We start from the raw sequence: 15,999 nt of genomic DNA, 5'->3' as shown, positions 1-15,999 counted from the left end.
AATTTAATATAAGCATGTATATGAAATGATCCAACACTTAGGGTCTATCCTGTTATCTTAGGGCTGAAAATAGTCTCTAATTTCAACCAGTGTTTTGAAACACAATAACAACCTGTTTAAAATAACTTTGAAAAGCAAAATAAAGGACATTTCTTAACTTTTTATTACCTTGATAAAAAAGATTATTCTCTTGGCAAGTGGGAAAATAGTTACTTCCAAGGTTATTCTGAAGTGCTTTTCAGAGGCCTAATGGGAGGATTTGGCTTAGACTGAACAAGCGATGATTCACTCATCCTAAGTGACATGGAACTTTCTATTTGACTTTGGCAGTAGAAATTCCATTAAAAAAAAGTAAAGAGTGTAGTCAGGTACAGATAAGATTCATAAAATGTCATCAACAGTAACATTAAACCAAGAAGGTGAATGAGAAGTTCAGAAGTGAGTCTGGGTATGCATGTGCTACTGTGGAGGGGTGGGGGCCTGCTACCGGCTGACTGATGCCCCGGGCCAGGCTGCCAGGGAGGCAGCAGCCTTAGGAAGCTCTGAGAGCGCGGGAGAACACAGGCAGGCACAGACCACCATAACTGAATACACATAACCTCGCATTTACATGGCTAGTAAGGAGCTAATCACTCATGGCCAGATTTTTCAAAACGGGTTCTAACTACAGAATATATATAAGAAATGCCAAGGAAATTAATACCATGCAGTCTAAGTAATATCTCCGCAAGTAAATTAATGTTATTTCACTCCAAAAACATTGCCTTTGTATAGCCTAGGAAGGCTCAAATGAGACAAAATGTTAGCCATTTTTAACTTCTGTAAAAATGTTGCCAATTAACAAGATTGGGAAATCTTCTTGAACCCTCTGAAGTACCTGAGTAAATATTTTTTCAAGTGAGAGTTCCAAGGACTTAAATGAAATTTCCAAAGAGTTAAATAGTTCATAATGTTTTAAGGAGACCTCTGGGGCTTTTGGAGTCTGTTTCTTTTTATGATCTGTGATTGGACGTGGGCTATTCATGGAATTTTCTGTGATGAGGGAAATGCTTTATATTTGCTATGTCCAGTCAGTTGCCACTAGGCACTCATGTAATTAAGCACTTGAAATGGGGCTAGTGCAACTGAGGAACTAAACTTTTTATTTAAAGTAATTGAAACTGAAATTAAAAGTCACATGTATAAACAACAAAGCCCTATTGTATAGCATAAGGAACTATATTCAATAGCTGCTGTTATTCAGTTGTTAAGTCATATCTGACTCTTTGCAACCCCATGGACTACAGCACTCCAGGCTTCCTTGTCCTTCACGATCTCCCGGAGTTTGCTCAAATTCATGTCCATTGAGTCAGTGATGCTATCTAACCATATTCAAGATTCAAAAATTCATATTCATATTCAATATTCTAACTATATTCAATATCTTGTAATAAACCATAGTAGAAAAGAATACAAAAAATCACTTTGCTGTATTGCAAAGTATTGCAGAAATTAATACAACAATGTAAATCAACTATACTTCAATAAAATAAATTTTTTTTAAAAAGAGTCATATGTGACTAGTGGTTATCATACTGGGAAGCCTAGCATCTAGAGACCAGACAGAGGGTTTCAATTTTTTTTTATTCTCATAACTTTGATAAAAAGTATATTTCTTTATCAGAAGTCATTCCAGGTAGGCTTTTAAAAAAATAAATATATTCTAACCATAGATACTAGTTAAAAGTAAAGTTTACATCAGAGTCATAGATTTTTTTTTCCCAAAGAACCATCTTGAAAATCCTTAAGAGAGAGAGGACTTGTGAAAAGTCCAAGACGACATTATGAGATTCTCATAATCCTAAGTACCATGATATATTTGTAGAGATGTACTGAACAAGCATCATGTGAGTGCTGAGTCTTCTATTTTGTCCAGGACAAGTCACTTACCTGGCATCAGCTTCACTGTAATACTCTCTTGCCACTATGTCTTCAAACAGTTCACCGCCAGTAACTCTGTGAAGACAAACAAGATTACATTAAAAAAGAAGAAAAACCTAGGCATCAATAGATTTGCACCAATGTTCACATAGAATGTTGGTTTTCATATTATTATATAAATATAAAGTATAATAAATTATTATAAAAACATAGAGTATATTAAAATATTATAAGACTCCATCAGTTCAGTCACTCAATCATGTCTGACTCTTTGCAACCCCATGAACCGCAGCACACCAGGCCTCCCTGTCCATCACTAGCTCCCAGAGTTCATTCAAACTCATGTCCACTGAGTCAGTGATGCCATCCAACCATCTCATCTTCTGTTGTCCCCTTCTCCCCTCGCCTTCGATCTTTCCCAGCATCAGGGTCTTTTCAAATGAGTCAGCTCTTCTCATCAGGTGGACAAGGTACGGGAGTTTCCACTTCAATGTCAGTTGTGAACATTCAGGACTGATTTCCTTTAGGATGGACTGGTTGGATCTCCTTGCAGTCCAAGAGACTCTCAAGAGTCTTCTCCAACACCACAGTTCAAAAGCACCAATTCTTCAGCTCCTCAGCTTTCTTTATAGTCCAACTCTCACATCCATACAGGACTATTGGAAAAACCATAGCCTTGACTAGATGGACCTTTGTTGGCAAAGTAATGTCTCTGCTTTTTAATATGCTGTCTAGGTTGGTCACACCTTTTCTTCCAAGAAGTAAGCGTCTTTTTATTTCATGGCTTCAGTCACCATCTGCAGTGATTTTGGAGCCCAAAATAAAGTCAGCCACTGTTTCCCCATCCATTTCCCATGAAGTGATGGGACAAGATGCCATGATGTTTGGTTTCTGAATGTTGAGTTTTAAGCCAACTTTTTCACTCTCCTCTTTCACTTTCATCAAGAGGCTCTTCAGTTCTTCTTCACTTTCTGCCATAAGGGTGGTATCATCTGCATATCTGAGATTATTGATATTTCTCCCAGCAATCTCGATTCCAGCTTGTGCTTCATCCAGCCTAGCATTTGTCATGATGTACTCTGGATATAAGTTAAATAAGCAGGGTGACAATATACAGCCTTGACGTACTCCTTTTCCTATTTGGAATCAATTTGTTGTTCCATGTCTAGTTCTAACTGTTGCTTCCTGACCTGTATAAAGATTTCTCAAGAGGCAGGTCAGGTGGTCTGGTATTCCCATTCTCTTTCAGAATTTTCCACAGTTTATTGTGATCCACACAAAGTTTATTGTGATCCACACACATAAGACTCCATAATGGCTGATTTATATTCATCTAAACATTTTCCTATTTGCTTATGCATCACTAGATCCTGGCACACACTTTTCTGTACACCATAAAAATATTCAGACACATCTCTCATAGAAAGTGGTTTCTATGAAACTCATCAATTCTCTAAGGTCTGACAAAGTGTGTGCAACCATTCAGGAGTATTTTCTGAACAGAAAGAGAAGATTATACATATCATGGATGTAGAGTGTGAATTTGCAGGCTGTATTTCTTTGGAGGGAATTGTTTTTTTAAACTGCAATGGACATGTCTTTGTGGGCTAGAGGTGGCCTTCCAAAATGCATGTCACGTGGGGGCTGAGTGCTCACTTTTCCGTGTAAAAACACCCTGATCTCCTTAGTCCAAGTCTTCACCAGTAAATAAGACTTAGGCTTTGCCAGTGTCCTGGGAGTCAGCGGTGATCCCTTTCCAACTAGGAAGGAGTCTATCTGTCTGTCCTTTTTAATAAAGTGAAGACTTTCCCACAACTCAGCAACTGAATTTGTTTACTCCAGGAAGTTCATTCAAATCATGGACTTTGAGGCTCTCTAGCGAAGGTGATGTAACTCTCTTTGGGATTCATCTCTTTTCCAGGTCTGATAGATATAATGATTTGTGGCCAGAATTCCTTAAGTGGTGATTCTCTGGCTTACGCTTTTTTTTTCTCCCTGCTTAAACAATGATTTTAAATTTTAAAGTCACAAAACTTTGTAGTAAAATTTAAAAAATATGGAAACATACCAAGTCCTCTCCTATCTCTGGATCCCAATTCCACTCTCTGGAATAAACTAGTTTTAACTTTGTGTGTGTCCTTTCAATTTTTTGTATGTCTTTTGACATTTATACTTCTCCCTTTGCAAACGCACACAAAGAACACTTATCTCACTAAAGTGCAATTGTGCAACCACAAAAAGTAGGTTAATTGTGTTTTTCATTTTACATTAAATCATGGGCACTCTTTCACGTCAGAAGCATTTTCCCCCTATTAAACTAAGTAGTGCGCATGCGTGCGTGCATGACCATGTGCATCTTTGAGAGTATTTCTAAAAGATAAATTCTTATAAGTAAAATCATTGGGTCAAAGAGTACCCACATTTAAAATTTTGTTGGGAAGACAAACTATCCCAACTTTGCTGGGAAGGCACATTATCTTCCCAAATCGTTGCACCTCCAATATTGTCAAAGTGCTGACAGGCCCCTAGTATGACTAATGATGGTTATGGTCAATTAACAAAAATGCCTATCTAATTGGGGAAAAGTTAGCTCATGTTAATAGGAATTTTATTATGAGTGAAATGAATTATTTTCTTATGTATTTGTCAGTCGTTCTTCCTTCCTTATTACGATCTGACTTGACTTTAAAAGAAAATTTCTGTTTTGGAGTTTTTTAAATTTTATTTTATTATTTAACTTTAGAATATTGTATTGGTTTTGCCGTATATCAACATGAATCCGCCACAGGTATACACGTGCTCCCCATGTTTTGGAGTTTAATCTTAAAATAGCTAACATTTGTCAAGTGCTTACCATGTGCCACACAGTGTGCTAAGCTTTAAATTCATTGAGAAGTTCTCATAATTTATGACGGTTTTACTACTAGCCCAGTTTATTGATGGGAAAATGGGAGTACAGAGAAGTAACTTGCCCAACTTTACAGAGCCCTGAGTGGCACAGGCGGGGCGTCCACTCCACAGCCCGCACTTGGCACCACTACACTGTACAGCTTTTCCAGTCATCACACTGTCCATCTCTCCAGAGGTTTAGAAGGTATGAGTCATCTGGTCAAGCACTGGGTGAAGATGTAAGGCTTGCTGTATGCAAGTGTGAGATAAAATTACCCTAAAACTGGTTTTTTGTCGCTGTTCTTTTTTCTTCTTGCTTAATACATTCTGAAACATCAAATGAAAACATTTTCTAGAGATCACCAGTTATTATTCTCTTCTGTATTTTCCTCTCCTACATGTAAAGATGTGATGCTAAAAACTATAGATTTGAAAGTTTATGTAACTTTCCCCCAGCTCCACTGCATTATGGATATTTGTAAGTTCTTTAATGTTGAAGTTACAACTTTTGACTCTATTATTTTTAGATATAAAATGGACACCTAAAATTATTTAAAGCTTCATAGGTGCAGACATAGAAAACGGACTTGTGGACACAGTGGGGGAAGGAGAGGGTGGTAGGAGTTGAGAAAGTAGCCTGACATATATTCACTACCATGTGTAACACGACAGCTAGCGGGAAACTGCTGCGGAACTCCAGGAGCCCAGCCCGGCGCTCTGTGACCACCCAGAGGCTGGGATGCGGAGAATGCGGGAGGCAGAGACAGAGGGGAGAGATAGATACATATAGTTATGATCAGTTTGCATTGTTGTAGGGCAGAAACCAACACAACACTGTAAAGCAATTTTCCTCCAATTAAAAAATAAACAAACACAAGGAAAACAGAAAAAAAAATCCTGTAACAACAGAAAAGCGTCACATGAGCTTGTTATGAAATCTATGGTTACGTATACATATAACTGCATTTACTGGCACAGCTAAGCTTTTCTCCCAGTTATAATCTATGATCATTTGTGCCCTAGACAAATTAGAATACTAAGTAATTAAATATTAGAGAGAAAGTACTTCCAACAAATCTATTGTCTCTATAATGATGATAACAGTTTTGTGAGATTTCTTCCTTTGAATGTGACCAACATAGATATGATGCATTCTCACATTTATCCTTGTTTCTGACCACAGGTACCAAGAAAATCTGTATATATTACATACAATCTTGGATTATTAAAGTGCTTAACAAATATTAATTAAAAAGTCTGTCATTAATCAAATTGCTGCCGCATATATAGTAGCTCCTTAAATAGATTATCTGCTCCATGAGAACTGCTGGATCCTAAATTATTAATACTAGGATCAGGACTTACTGAGCTTCGTTACCTTAGTGCCTACCCTAGCAACTAAGACGTAACATTTATTCAATTAATGAGTACTGAAATAACGATCAAATGAATTAACCAAGTCAGGAAATTATGCTACCCATCTACTATTACAAGTTTAGAATTTACATGAGCTCAAAAAGAAAAAATAAATCCCACTAAAATTTAGCTACACATGATAATAGGTTCTATTTCTTGAGGGTTCATATCTAAAGAAGAATACTGAAAAATCAGGTATAATTATTAAACATATAAATATAAGGGGTATAGAGTTCTATACTGAGTTGGAGATTAAGTAGTCAACTGTCTCAGAGTACTCTTTCGCATTTTCTAGCATTCGTTTTTCTCATTATTTAAAAATATCCTTGTGCAGTGAAGCCATTTTATCATTTTGACTATATGTATGACAAACGTCTGAGAAGGCAAAAATGGAGTTCTAATAGAACACAATGCCTTAAAAAGAAATTACTATACTTTTTTCTATACTCACATTACTTGTTTATTTAATAGAGCACAAAATTAAACAGGAGTTATTACTGATTTTGGAAAATTTTTAGTGTGTGAAGTTTCATAAAATTCACAAATTAAATCAGTCTGATGAATAAATTGATAATTAATTAGAGATGTTGTGAATAAATTGATGTTAGGGATCTATATGACATGAGGTATATCAATTATACATTTGAATCATTAACTATCATTTATGAACCTCCAGAACATTAGAGCTTACAGGAAAAAAAGATAATTCTGGAAGTATGAAAAGACGAGGTTCCACATATCTTAGAGATGAATATTTTTGTTGTTGCTTTCGTTATTTATTGAGATGCTAAATCATTCTCTGTTATCCAGCAAGAATGATTTGTGCTCCTAGTATATTTGTGAGTTATATCAGAAATGCTTAAAAGTAGTTTCATCTTAAATAAAACCCTAAGTTTCACAAGGGTTATAGCTTTGACTATGACACTGAGCAGCCGCTGGAGTCCAAGATGTGCAAGACTGGGCTTTGGAAGGGAACACGGGGCCACCCTGAGTCAGGAGCCAGCACTGCTGCAGAGACGAGCCCGGTGCCTGAGGTGGCAGGCCAAACCCAGGGAGCTCGGGCTGCAGTCACGCCGGGAACAGGAGCCCAGAGCGGGGCCCGGCGGATGCACGGTGAGGAGGCAGTGTCTCCGAGGCAGGGCCAGGAGTGTCTAAGGAAAAAAAGGAGTAATTCCCTATGGAACTCTAAGTACAGAGTTGAAGAACAAACCCAACGAGCAGAGGCCACCAGACCCGAAACCCAAGGCTGTGAACAGAGCCAGCAGGAGTCACATTAGCGAAGAATCACCAGGGTCAGATGTTTGCCTGTCTGTCCCAAAACATTTCACGTGCTCCCTTGCACCTGGGTGACGGGTGTGTGCTCTAGTGATCTCCAGGGTAGAAGCTGTGACGCTAACGTGTTTGTACATGTTACCTGCAAGGTGCCTGGCACACTGCTTTCCACACTGGTGAACAATAACGACACACACCCACTGGTGCCCACCACACGCGAAGCCCCAGTACGTTCTAGGCCTCTTCGGGTTCTAACACAACCGCCTCACGAGGCAGATACAAGTGCTCCCATTTGACACGTGAGCACACTGAAGCGGTGGAGGTTAAGGACTTCCCCAAGAACGCACAAAGTGAGAGAAAAAGGTTTGCGAGTTCTCATCGTGCTGCCCTAATCGCTGCCCCTTAGACACAACCTGCAGGGCAGGAGAGGGAGGGCCAAAGATGTCTGGAGAGCCCAAAGGATCACGTGGAAAGGCTGGGAATCACAGTGACATAAAGGCATTTCCACTTCTCTCTCTCTCAAATCCTGGACTAAAGGCAGACCAGATGCTGGTAAGGGCTGGTCAGAGTGAAGCTGATCAGGGTTTATTTACAGGAGTGTTACTGGTTGTTTTGGCCAGACAATCCTTCACCATGTGGACTGTCCCTTGCGTGGCAAGACTATTGGCACCAGGCCACACAGCAGGTGCCAGCGACACTACCTTGGCAGTGCGTCAACCCCACTACTTCCACCAGTCACCCCAAGGCTCCCCCGAGGCCCCCTTGAGGAGAACCACTGAGCTAAGGGAACAAAGTCTACGGAATACAACTGAAAACTCAGGCCTTCTTAACACATCTAACATATACAGTCAAACAAGCCAATCAATGGGCTTCCCTGGTGGCTCAGCTGGTAAAGAATCTGCCTGTAATGCAGGAGACCTGGGTTTGATCCCTGGTTGGGAAGATCCCCTGGAGAAGGGAACGGCTACCACTCCAGTATTCTGGCCTGGAGAATTCCATGGACTCTGTAATCCACGGGGTCGCAAAGAGTCGGGCACGACTGAGCGGCTTTCACTGTCACTTTCACCTTTCAAGCCAATCAGTGGTTCAGGGGCCTTTTGGGCAGACACTATGATGAACATTGTATCTTCAGTACCTTACAGAAGTACTGCCTGGCAGCAGAAAGCGCGTCATGAATCTTTGCTGGGTAAATAAATTATTAAATAATCCAGTGGATTAATGAAGACATATGCAGCTGTCCACAACTTTACGGTTTAACCTGTACTTAAGGTAAGATCTGAGGGGGAGAGGCCCAAGTACCTTTCATGTTATTTATCTACCAATCTCTAGACAAATCCTGCTGACTTTATCTCTAAAACGGATCAAGACTTCTTTCCATCTCCACCACAAGGTCACCGGTCCACGTCATCACTCACCTGCACCACTGCAATGGCCTCCTAAGTCACACCATGACCTCTCTTGCCCCTCTGCCGTCAATTATCCAGATAGCAGCTTTAAATGCACGTTGAATTTTATCTCATGCCTCCAGGATGCTCTTACATACCTGTGCAGTGCTCCTTCAGGCAAACTCCTCGCAGGACCTGCCTGTCTCCTGAGCCTCCCTGGCGCCCCTCTCTGTGCTGCTCCGACCACACTGGCCTTCCTCCAGTTCTTTAAATACACCAAGCTCCTTCTTACCCCTGAGCCTTTTCATGTGCTTCTCTTCTAGAACTTTCCCTTACTCTCTATATCCATTGAATAAATTCCTCTTATCCTTCAAAATTCGGCTTAAATTTCTTATCCCCAGGCCTCTACTCATCCAAGTTATCTTATTGCCTTAGAACCCATTTTATTCTCCGTAACACCTATCACCAATACTTATCATTACGAATTCGTTTGTGTTTGCCCTTGTTTAATGTTCGTCTCTCTACCTGTATGGTTGCTCTGGGAGGGTAATCTGCTCCTGCTTTTCCACTATAAAATATAAAGTGCTGACTCACAGTGCCTGTGACAAGCACATTAAATGCTTATTAAGTGAATGAGCCCAGAGTTTTATATTTCACAGACAGCCAGATATGTGGGATGATCACATATCAATGCCATTATGTTGATATTCCTGACATCATATCATTCACCATTACGTTTTATAAGAAAGCAGGGATCTCTCAGGCAGTTTTTCCCTAGAAACCACGTATTTCACTTTTGGACTTACAGTATCTTTCCCATAAGACAGAGTTTGTCAGTGAAATAATCACGTCTGATCACAAATGCAAGAAGTATTTGTTGAATTAATTATAAAGGCACATACTTGGATTAGAGATTGAGCAAGATAACTAACTATGCTTATATTTTATTTTTTGAAGAACTGAACCCATATATGTCTTTATTTACTGTAATTGAGTAAACAGACCAGAAACATCTGTATGTTCAAATTCTATTTGACATTATGCCCCTCTCATATGCTCAGAAATGTTCAGAATCCTTGGTGAATGATGCGTTTTAAGACGAGTCGAGTGGTGCGGCCACGACCAAGCACAATCAGATGTGTCAGACAGTTCTGACAGGGTGGCAGTGGTGGGTGTGGGGGTGGCTGATGCAAACTGGGGATGACTGACACAAAACACAACTCTGGTTCACTGCTAATGCCATTATTAGTATCCTTTTTTTTTTTTTTTAAAGCTAAGATCAATTTATTCTGTAAGTTACTTTATAGCTGAATGTCCAGTATCTGATAACACCTCTGAAGTAGTAGATTATTTGAGGTTGTCCAGAAATGTTTTTCTGAATGAATTCCAAATTGTATGATGGAAATCAAAAAAGGTGGAGAGTTGCTTTAACAGAAAGTCCAAAGAGTTTCTTATTGATTCTGATGGAGACAGATTTGCTGAGTCATACTAAGAATTAGAATCAAGATGATGAAACTGAGACAAGCCATTGGAAGTGTTTCATACAAACCCAAATCAGGCCAGGAGGAAAGGCACCGTGCTGGAGGAGGCCCCGTGAGGGATATTAGAAGCAGGACTGTGTTCATGGACACTGTCCAGCCTGAAGTGTCATGCACAGTGGAGCAGTGGAGTGGGATGGCAGGATCCTAAACTCTTCAAAGGAGAGCTTCCTTTACTCCCACTTTTCTAATCTCTGGTGGCTGAATCTACCCTTTCAATATCATTCTGGATTTCTGTAATCTCCCTCAGTTGTAAAACTCATGCCAGTTCTACTATACAATCCCGTCCTCATTCCATCTTTCACAAATGTAGGTGAAAAACTTGGACCACAATCAAAAGTTCATATTCTTAAAGTTGCTTTTCCTCTTTGATGAACAAGAAAAAGCATGAATAAAAGCAGCACTGCTAACCACAATTAAGGGCACATGGAATAAGGCAAACTTCCCTGGTGGCTCAGACGGTAAAGCGCCTGTCTTCAACGCAGGAGACCCGGGTTCGATCCCTGGGTCGGGAAGATCCCCTGGAGAAGGAAATGGCAATCCACTCCAGTACTATTGCCTGGAAAATCCCATGGACAGAGGAGCCTGGTAGGCTACAGTCCATGGGGTCGCAAAGAGTCGGACACGGCTGAGCGACTTCACTTTCAAAAATGAGATAGGTTATTGTTGTTCTGTTACTATCACAGACTTCTTCAAGTAAGCAAATCAGCCACTAAGCTTATTATATTAGTGTGTTTGTGTGGTTTAATAAGATACCTTAATCTAAGACTAATTAAATGCTCAGGCAATGTATTGCAAAGATGTATATATCAAAATGGATACTTCCTGAAGGCAAGAAATAGACTGTAATTCTATGCATTAAAAAAAGTTTGATGCAAATTAACACCACAGTGAGATACCAACTCACAGCCACTAGCGTGGGTTACCACAAAAAAACAGAAAAGAATACATGTTGGTGAGGATGTAGAAAAATTGAACACTTGTACACCACTGGTGGAAATCCAAAATGGTACAGCTGCTGTGGAAAACGGTATGACAGTTACAAAAAGTTTTAAATAGGATTACCATATGAGCCAGCAATTCTGCCTGTGATTGTGTACCCAAAAGAATTGGTTCCTGAAAAGATATCTGCACTCCCATGTTCATAACTGTACTACTCACAACGGTTAAAACACGTTCACTAGCTGATAAGAGGACAAGCAAAATGTGGTAAATGCCATCAATGAACCTAAAAAGGTAGTAAGTTTTGACATATGCAACAACATGGGTGAATCCTGAGGACACCATGCTAAGTGAAATAAGTCAGATACTGATAATTTCACTTACATGAGGTCCTCAGAGTAGTCAAAATCAGAGAGACAGCAAGGAGAATGGTGATCGCCAGGGACAGAGGAGAGGGAAGAATGGGGAGTTATTATATAGTGGACGTAGAGTTGCAGTCCTGCGCAATAAAAAGAGTTCCAAAGATGGATGGTTGTCCAACAGTGCACATGCGCTCAATGCCACTTAACTGAACACGGAGACGGTTCAGCAATTTTTATGTTATGTGTATTTAAAAAAAATTAAAACAAATTATTTGATGATAATGAGGACAATGAAAAAGAGTACAATGTGATGAAGACTAAATAAATATTGCTATTTCCTATTCCTTTATGAGTTCCAGAGAGATTCAGAAAGTTCTCCATACAAAAATCTTGAGTGCTAATGAAAAGTTCTATATCAGCTAGTTGTTAAAAGTGATAATTTGTTCCACTGTTACTTTTCCCTTTAGGCAGCATGCTCACGAGAATGAAACAGATTCAACATAATAACTGGCTTGTTATTAGCCAACTGTGTGAGGTCAGGTCAGGCCAAGATTTTTGTGTGCTGTATTTTGCCTATTCATAAAATGCAAAGAGAAAATACAGCATTTTTCCCCCTATTCAGAGCCATCAGATAAGGGCTGTTACAATTTGTGCTCTACACAAAGGCACACGCCAAGGGAGCAAAGGGAGAGCTCTGACGCAGCCTTCCTCTACTCTCTAAGCAGTGCCTGTACCCGGAGCTTTCAGAATGGCACAGAAACACCAACAGGCTCTATATCTGACAAAGCTCCATGAGTAATTCAGTCCAGATTATCCCCTCCTCACCAAGACATGACCACCACGACCCCAAAGCCTCTTCAGAATACCCAAAGACAGTCAGTGAGGCACACAAAATGTTCACGTCCTGGGAATATCCAATGTGAAAGTAAATGGTCTTTCTTCAGTGTCTGTGTGAGTCATTTCTACAATCCTTTGTAAGTCCTAATGGAAATCTTAAAACTGAAACTTAAGGCTGTGCAAGCTGTCTTTGGAGATCAGCAGAACCGTGTGCCCCTCTCATGTCTTATCATAGAACATACCTTTTTTGACTTGGGGTTGGTATCTTGAGGGTCCTAACCTAGGGATGGAGCCCGGGTCTCCTGCATTGTAGGCAGACTCTCTACCATCTGGCCACCAGGGAAGCACCCTGGCATACTCAGGGGCAGACTGTCTCTTTGGCAACTGAGGACTCGCAATTACACCGTTTGCACCAGTCCAGTCTTAGTTCACCAAAATCCTGTTTGGCACCTGAATGAATTTTCTGAGGATGGATGAGCTGGTGTAATAATACACTCACATCTCCAGAAGAAGACACAACAGTGGACATCACAGTGCCCGTGCCTATCTAAAAAGAAAAAAAAACTGACATAACTGACAATCTGTCCAGGCAGACGTGGTGAGAGCCCTACTGAGGCATCAGGCTTCCTTGCCAAGCAGGGGCTCTGGTTCCTTAGATTTCCAGTCCTTGGAGCTGAAGCTGGGCCCAGGCACAAATGTGTAAGACATTCTTGGAGGTGAGGGATCCGGCTGAAGGGAGTTGGTTACAGCCTGGACCCCCCAGTTTGGGAACAATAATCTTCAGTTGAAGATACAAGAGCAAAGGAGAAATGTTTTTCAACACTCAGGTAATCTGCAGTATAAATAAATCGTAGAGAGAAAAATTCCATTCTTACTTAATTTTCTGCTTCACCTATCCAAGCTAACTGCATATCCTGGTCACATTTTAAAAAGAAGTCAATTTATATATTTATAGCAAGTTTTTTTAAAAAAATAATGAAGTCATTGATATTTTATGACATCAATATTTTTAGTAATCTATAAATTATATATATTAGTTTTGCATATATCAGATGTATACACACATTTTAGCTGTTTGTTGCTAAGTCGTGTCTGACTCTTTTGTGGCTCCGTGGACTACAGCCCACAAGGCTCCTCTGTTCGTAGGATTTCCCAGGCAAGAATACTACAGTGGGCTGCCATTTCCTTCTCCAGGGGATCTTTCCAACCCAAGGATCAAACGTGTGTCTTCTGCATTGGTGGGCAGATTCTTTACCACTGAGCCACCAGGGAAGCCCATATATATGTATAATGTCCCCCTTATAAAAAAATATATAGATTCTCATTTTAAGAAATGAGATTTCTAACATATCATACATGTATGATCAAGATGTATTTACAACATACTTGATAGGCCATACTCTAATGTGCATAAAAATAAAAACCAAAAACAAGAATGAAAGCAATCACCACTTATACATTTATATATCCTATAGATATTCTGAAGAATCATAAGAGAAAATGTACAAAGGCTTCCCTGGTGGCTCAGACGGTAAAGCGTCTGCCTGCAGTGTGGGAGACCCAGGTTCGATCCCTGGGTTGGGAAGATCCCCTGGAGAAGGAAATGGCAACCCACTCCAGTGTTCTTGCCTGGAGAATCCCAGGGATGGGGAAGCCTGGGGGTCTGCTGTCTATGGGGTCGCATAGAGTCAGACACGACTGAAGCGACTTAGCAGCAGCAGCAGCATAGATATTCTGAAGAATCATAAGAGAAAATGTACAAAGGCTTCCCTGGTGGCTCAGACGGTAAGCGTCTGCCTGCAATGCGTGAGACCCGGGTTCGATCCCTGGGTTGGGAAGATCTCCTGGAGAAGGAAAATGGCAACCCACTCCAGTACTCTTGCCTGGAAAATTCCATGGACTGAAAGGCTCCCCAGAGCCTGGTAGGCTACAGTCCATGGGGTTGCAGAGTTGGACACGACTGAGCAACTTCACTTTACTTTACTTCACTTTATGTTTTTAAAAGAGTGTAAAAATCTACCTGATTAGAAACAGTTTGAGTACTGGGGAGAAATTCTCTATTAATTGAACAACTGGAATTCAGTAAAGCTATCAGAAGTACCACTACATAAAAGATAAACTAAAATCTTGATACTTTGCTATGCCTTGTCATTTACTAGAGTAAGTTTCAAGCACTACGACACGGACAAGATTATTCTAAATCTGCAGGTGTGCTAAGTAGCTTCAGTCATGTCCAACTCTTTGCAACCCTACGGATTGTAGCCCACCAGGATCCTCTGTCCATGGGATTCTCCAGGCAAGAATACTGAAGTGGGTTACCATGCCCTCCTCCAGGGGATCTTCCTGACCAAGGGATCAAACCATGTCTCTCTCTCACATCTCCTGCACTGGCAAGCAGGTTCTTTACCACTAGCCCCACTTGAGAAGCCCATTATAGATTTAGCTTCATATTAAAATCACTGCCATTAAATAATCTCTTGCAATACCACCATTTTTTGCCCATATTTTGTTATTTATTATGCCTGGATAACCAGAGAAAAATGATAATCACTTAAAAAAAAAAAGATTCTGCCATTAACACTCTGATGAATGTTACTAAGTGATCATCATCACCTCATAAACTACAAATCATTAATCTTTTTACATATACGGAACCAGCCAAGGATTGCTACTGAGGTTCTACTGGATTTTCCTGTCAATTCCTATTTTCATTGTTAATGCCAAGACAACTGCCTTTGACTGAAAATATCACTGCACCTACGTTTGGTTTCACAAGTTAATTGGACTGAAACAGTTTGTTTATCTCAGTGATTCATCTAAAAGTTGGCTTTAGCCACCAGAAGAATGGGCCTATATTTAGCCACAAAATGCTTGGATCACCTTATGAAAGCAGGAAAGTGACTGCAAACGATGGGTGAATTTATACCCCAAACCCAAATTCTAACATATTTCTGACCAACATTACTCCAGAAAGACTCCTGGACCAGAGATGACAGATGGGGGAGCCTAGTGGTTCAATGATTCATCCTTGTAAGACAATGCTCTAAAACACTGAGGTTTTCCAGGATGCCAGGTCTTGAATATTCAGAAGACCAGCAGACTCTCTGCTGGAGAGCACACAGTGTTACTGTTGATCCCTCTGGGTGTGCAAATGTTTACAAAGGAAGGACTCAAGCTTATGTGGCTGCAAGCTATTTACTGGTGGTTATTGTTTTGTGAATTCAGGGAATAACAGGAATTTCCCCACTGAATTCTCCAGTTAGAGACAGATGTGTTCTAACTTCTTCTTCCTGATAGTACAAATAACTATGAGGAGTTAGGCTTGTCACCTATACCTCAGAATCTTTTACAAGCTAATTTTACAAATATTACTGAACTGTATCTGTGATATGTATGAGGCTTGCCCATACCAACACATAAGGATTTAAAGAATCAAAT

At 40.2% G+C, this 15,999-nt stretch overlaps 1 protein-coding gene across 7 annotated transcripts in view; it reads right to left on the bottom strand.

The window, feature by feature from the left end:
* CAMK2D (calcium/calmodulin dependent protein kinase II delta) overlaps positions 1-15,999 on the bottom strand; it is a 307,719-nt gene that overhangs the window by 79,057 nt on the left and 212,663 nt on the right. For all 7 annotated transcript variants that reach the window (XM_070371950.1, XM_070371954.1, XM_070371952.1 and 4 more), the window contains exon 5: positions 1,930-1,995. In XM_070371950.1, coding sequence (XP_070228051.1) covers positions 1,930-1,995 — 66 coding nt within the window. The remainder of the gene's footprint in view (positions 1-1,929; positions 1,996-15,999) is intronic.

Source organism: Bos mutus, chromosome 6 (genome assembly GCF_027580195.1).
Source record: "Bos mutus isolate GX-2022 chromosome 6, NWIPB_WYAK_1.1, whole genome shotgun sequence".
NCBI lineage: Eukaryota > Metazoa > Chordata > Mammalia > Artiodactyla > Bovidae > Bos > Bos mutus.
This window is presented reverse-complemented; position numbering and strand designations above follow the sequence as displayed.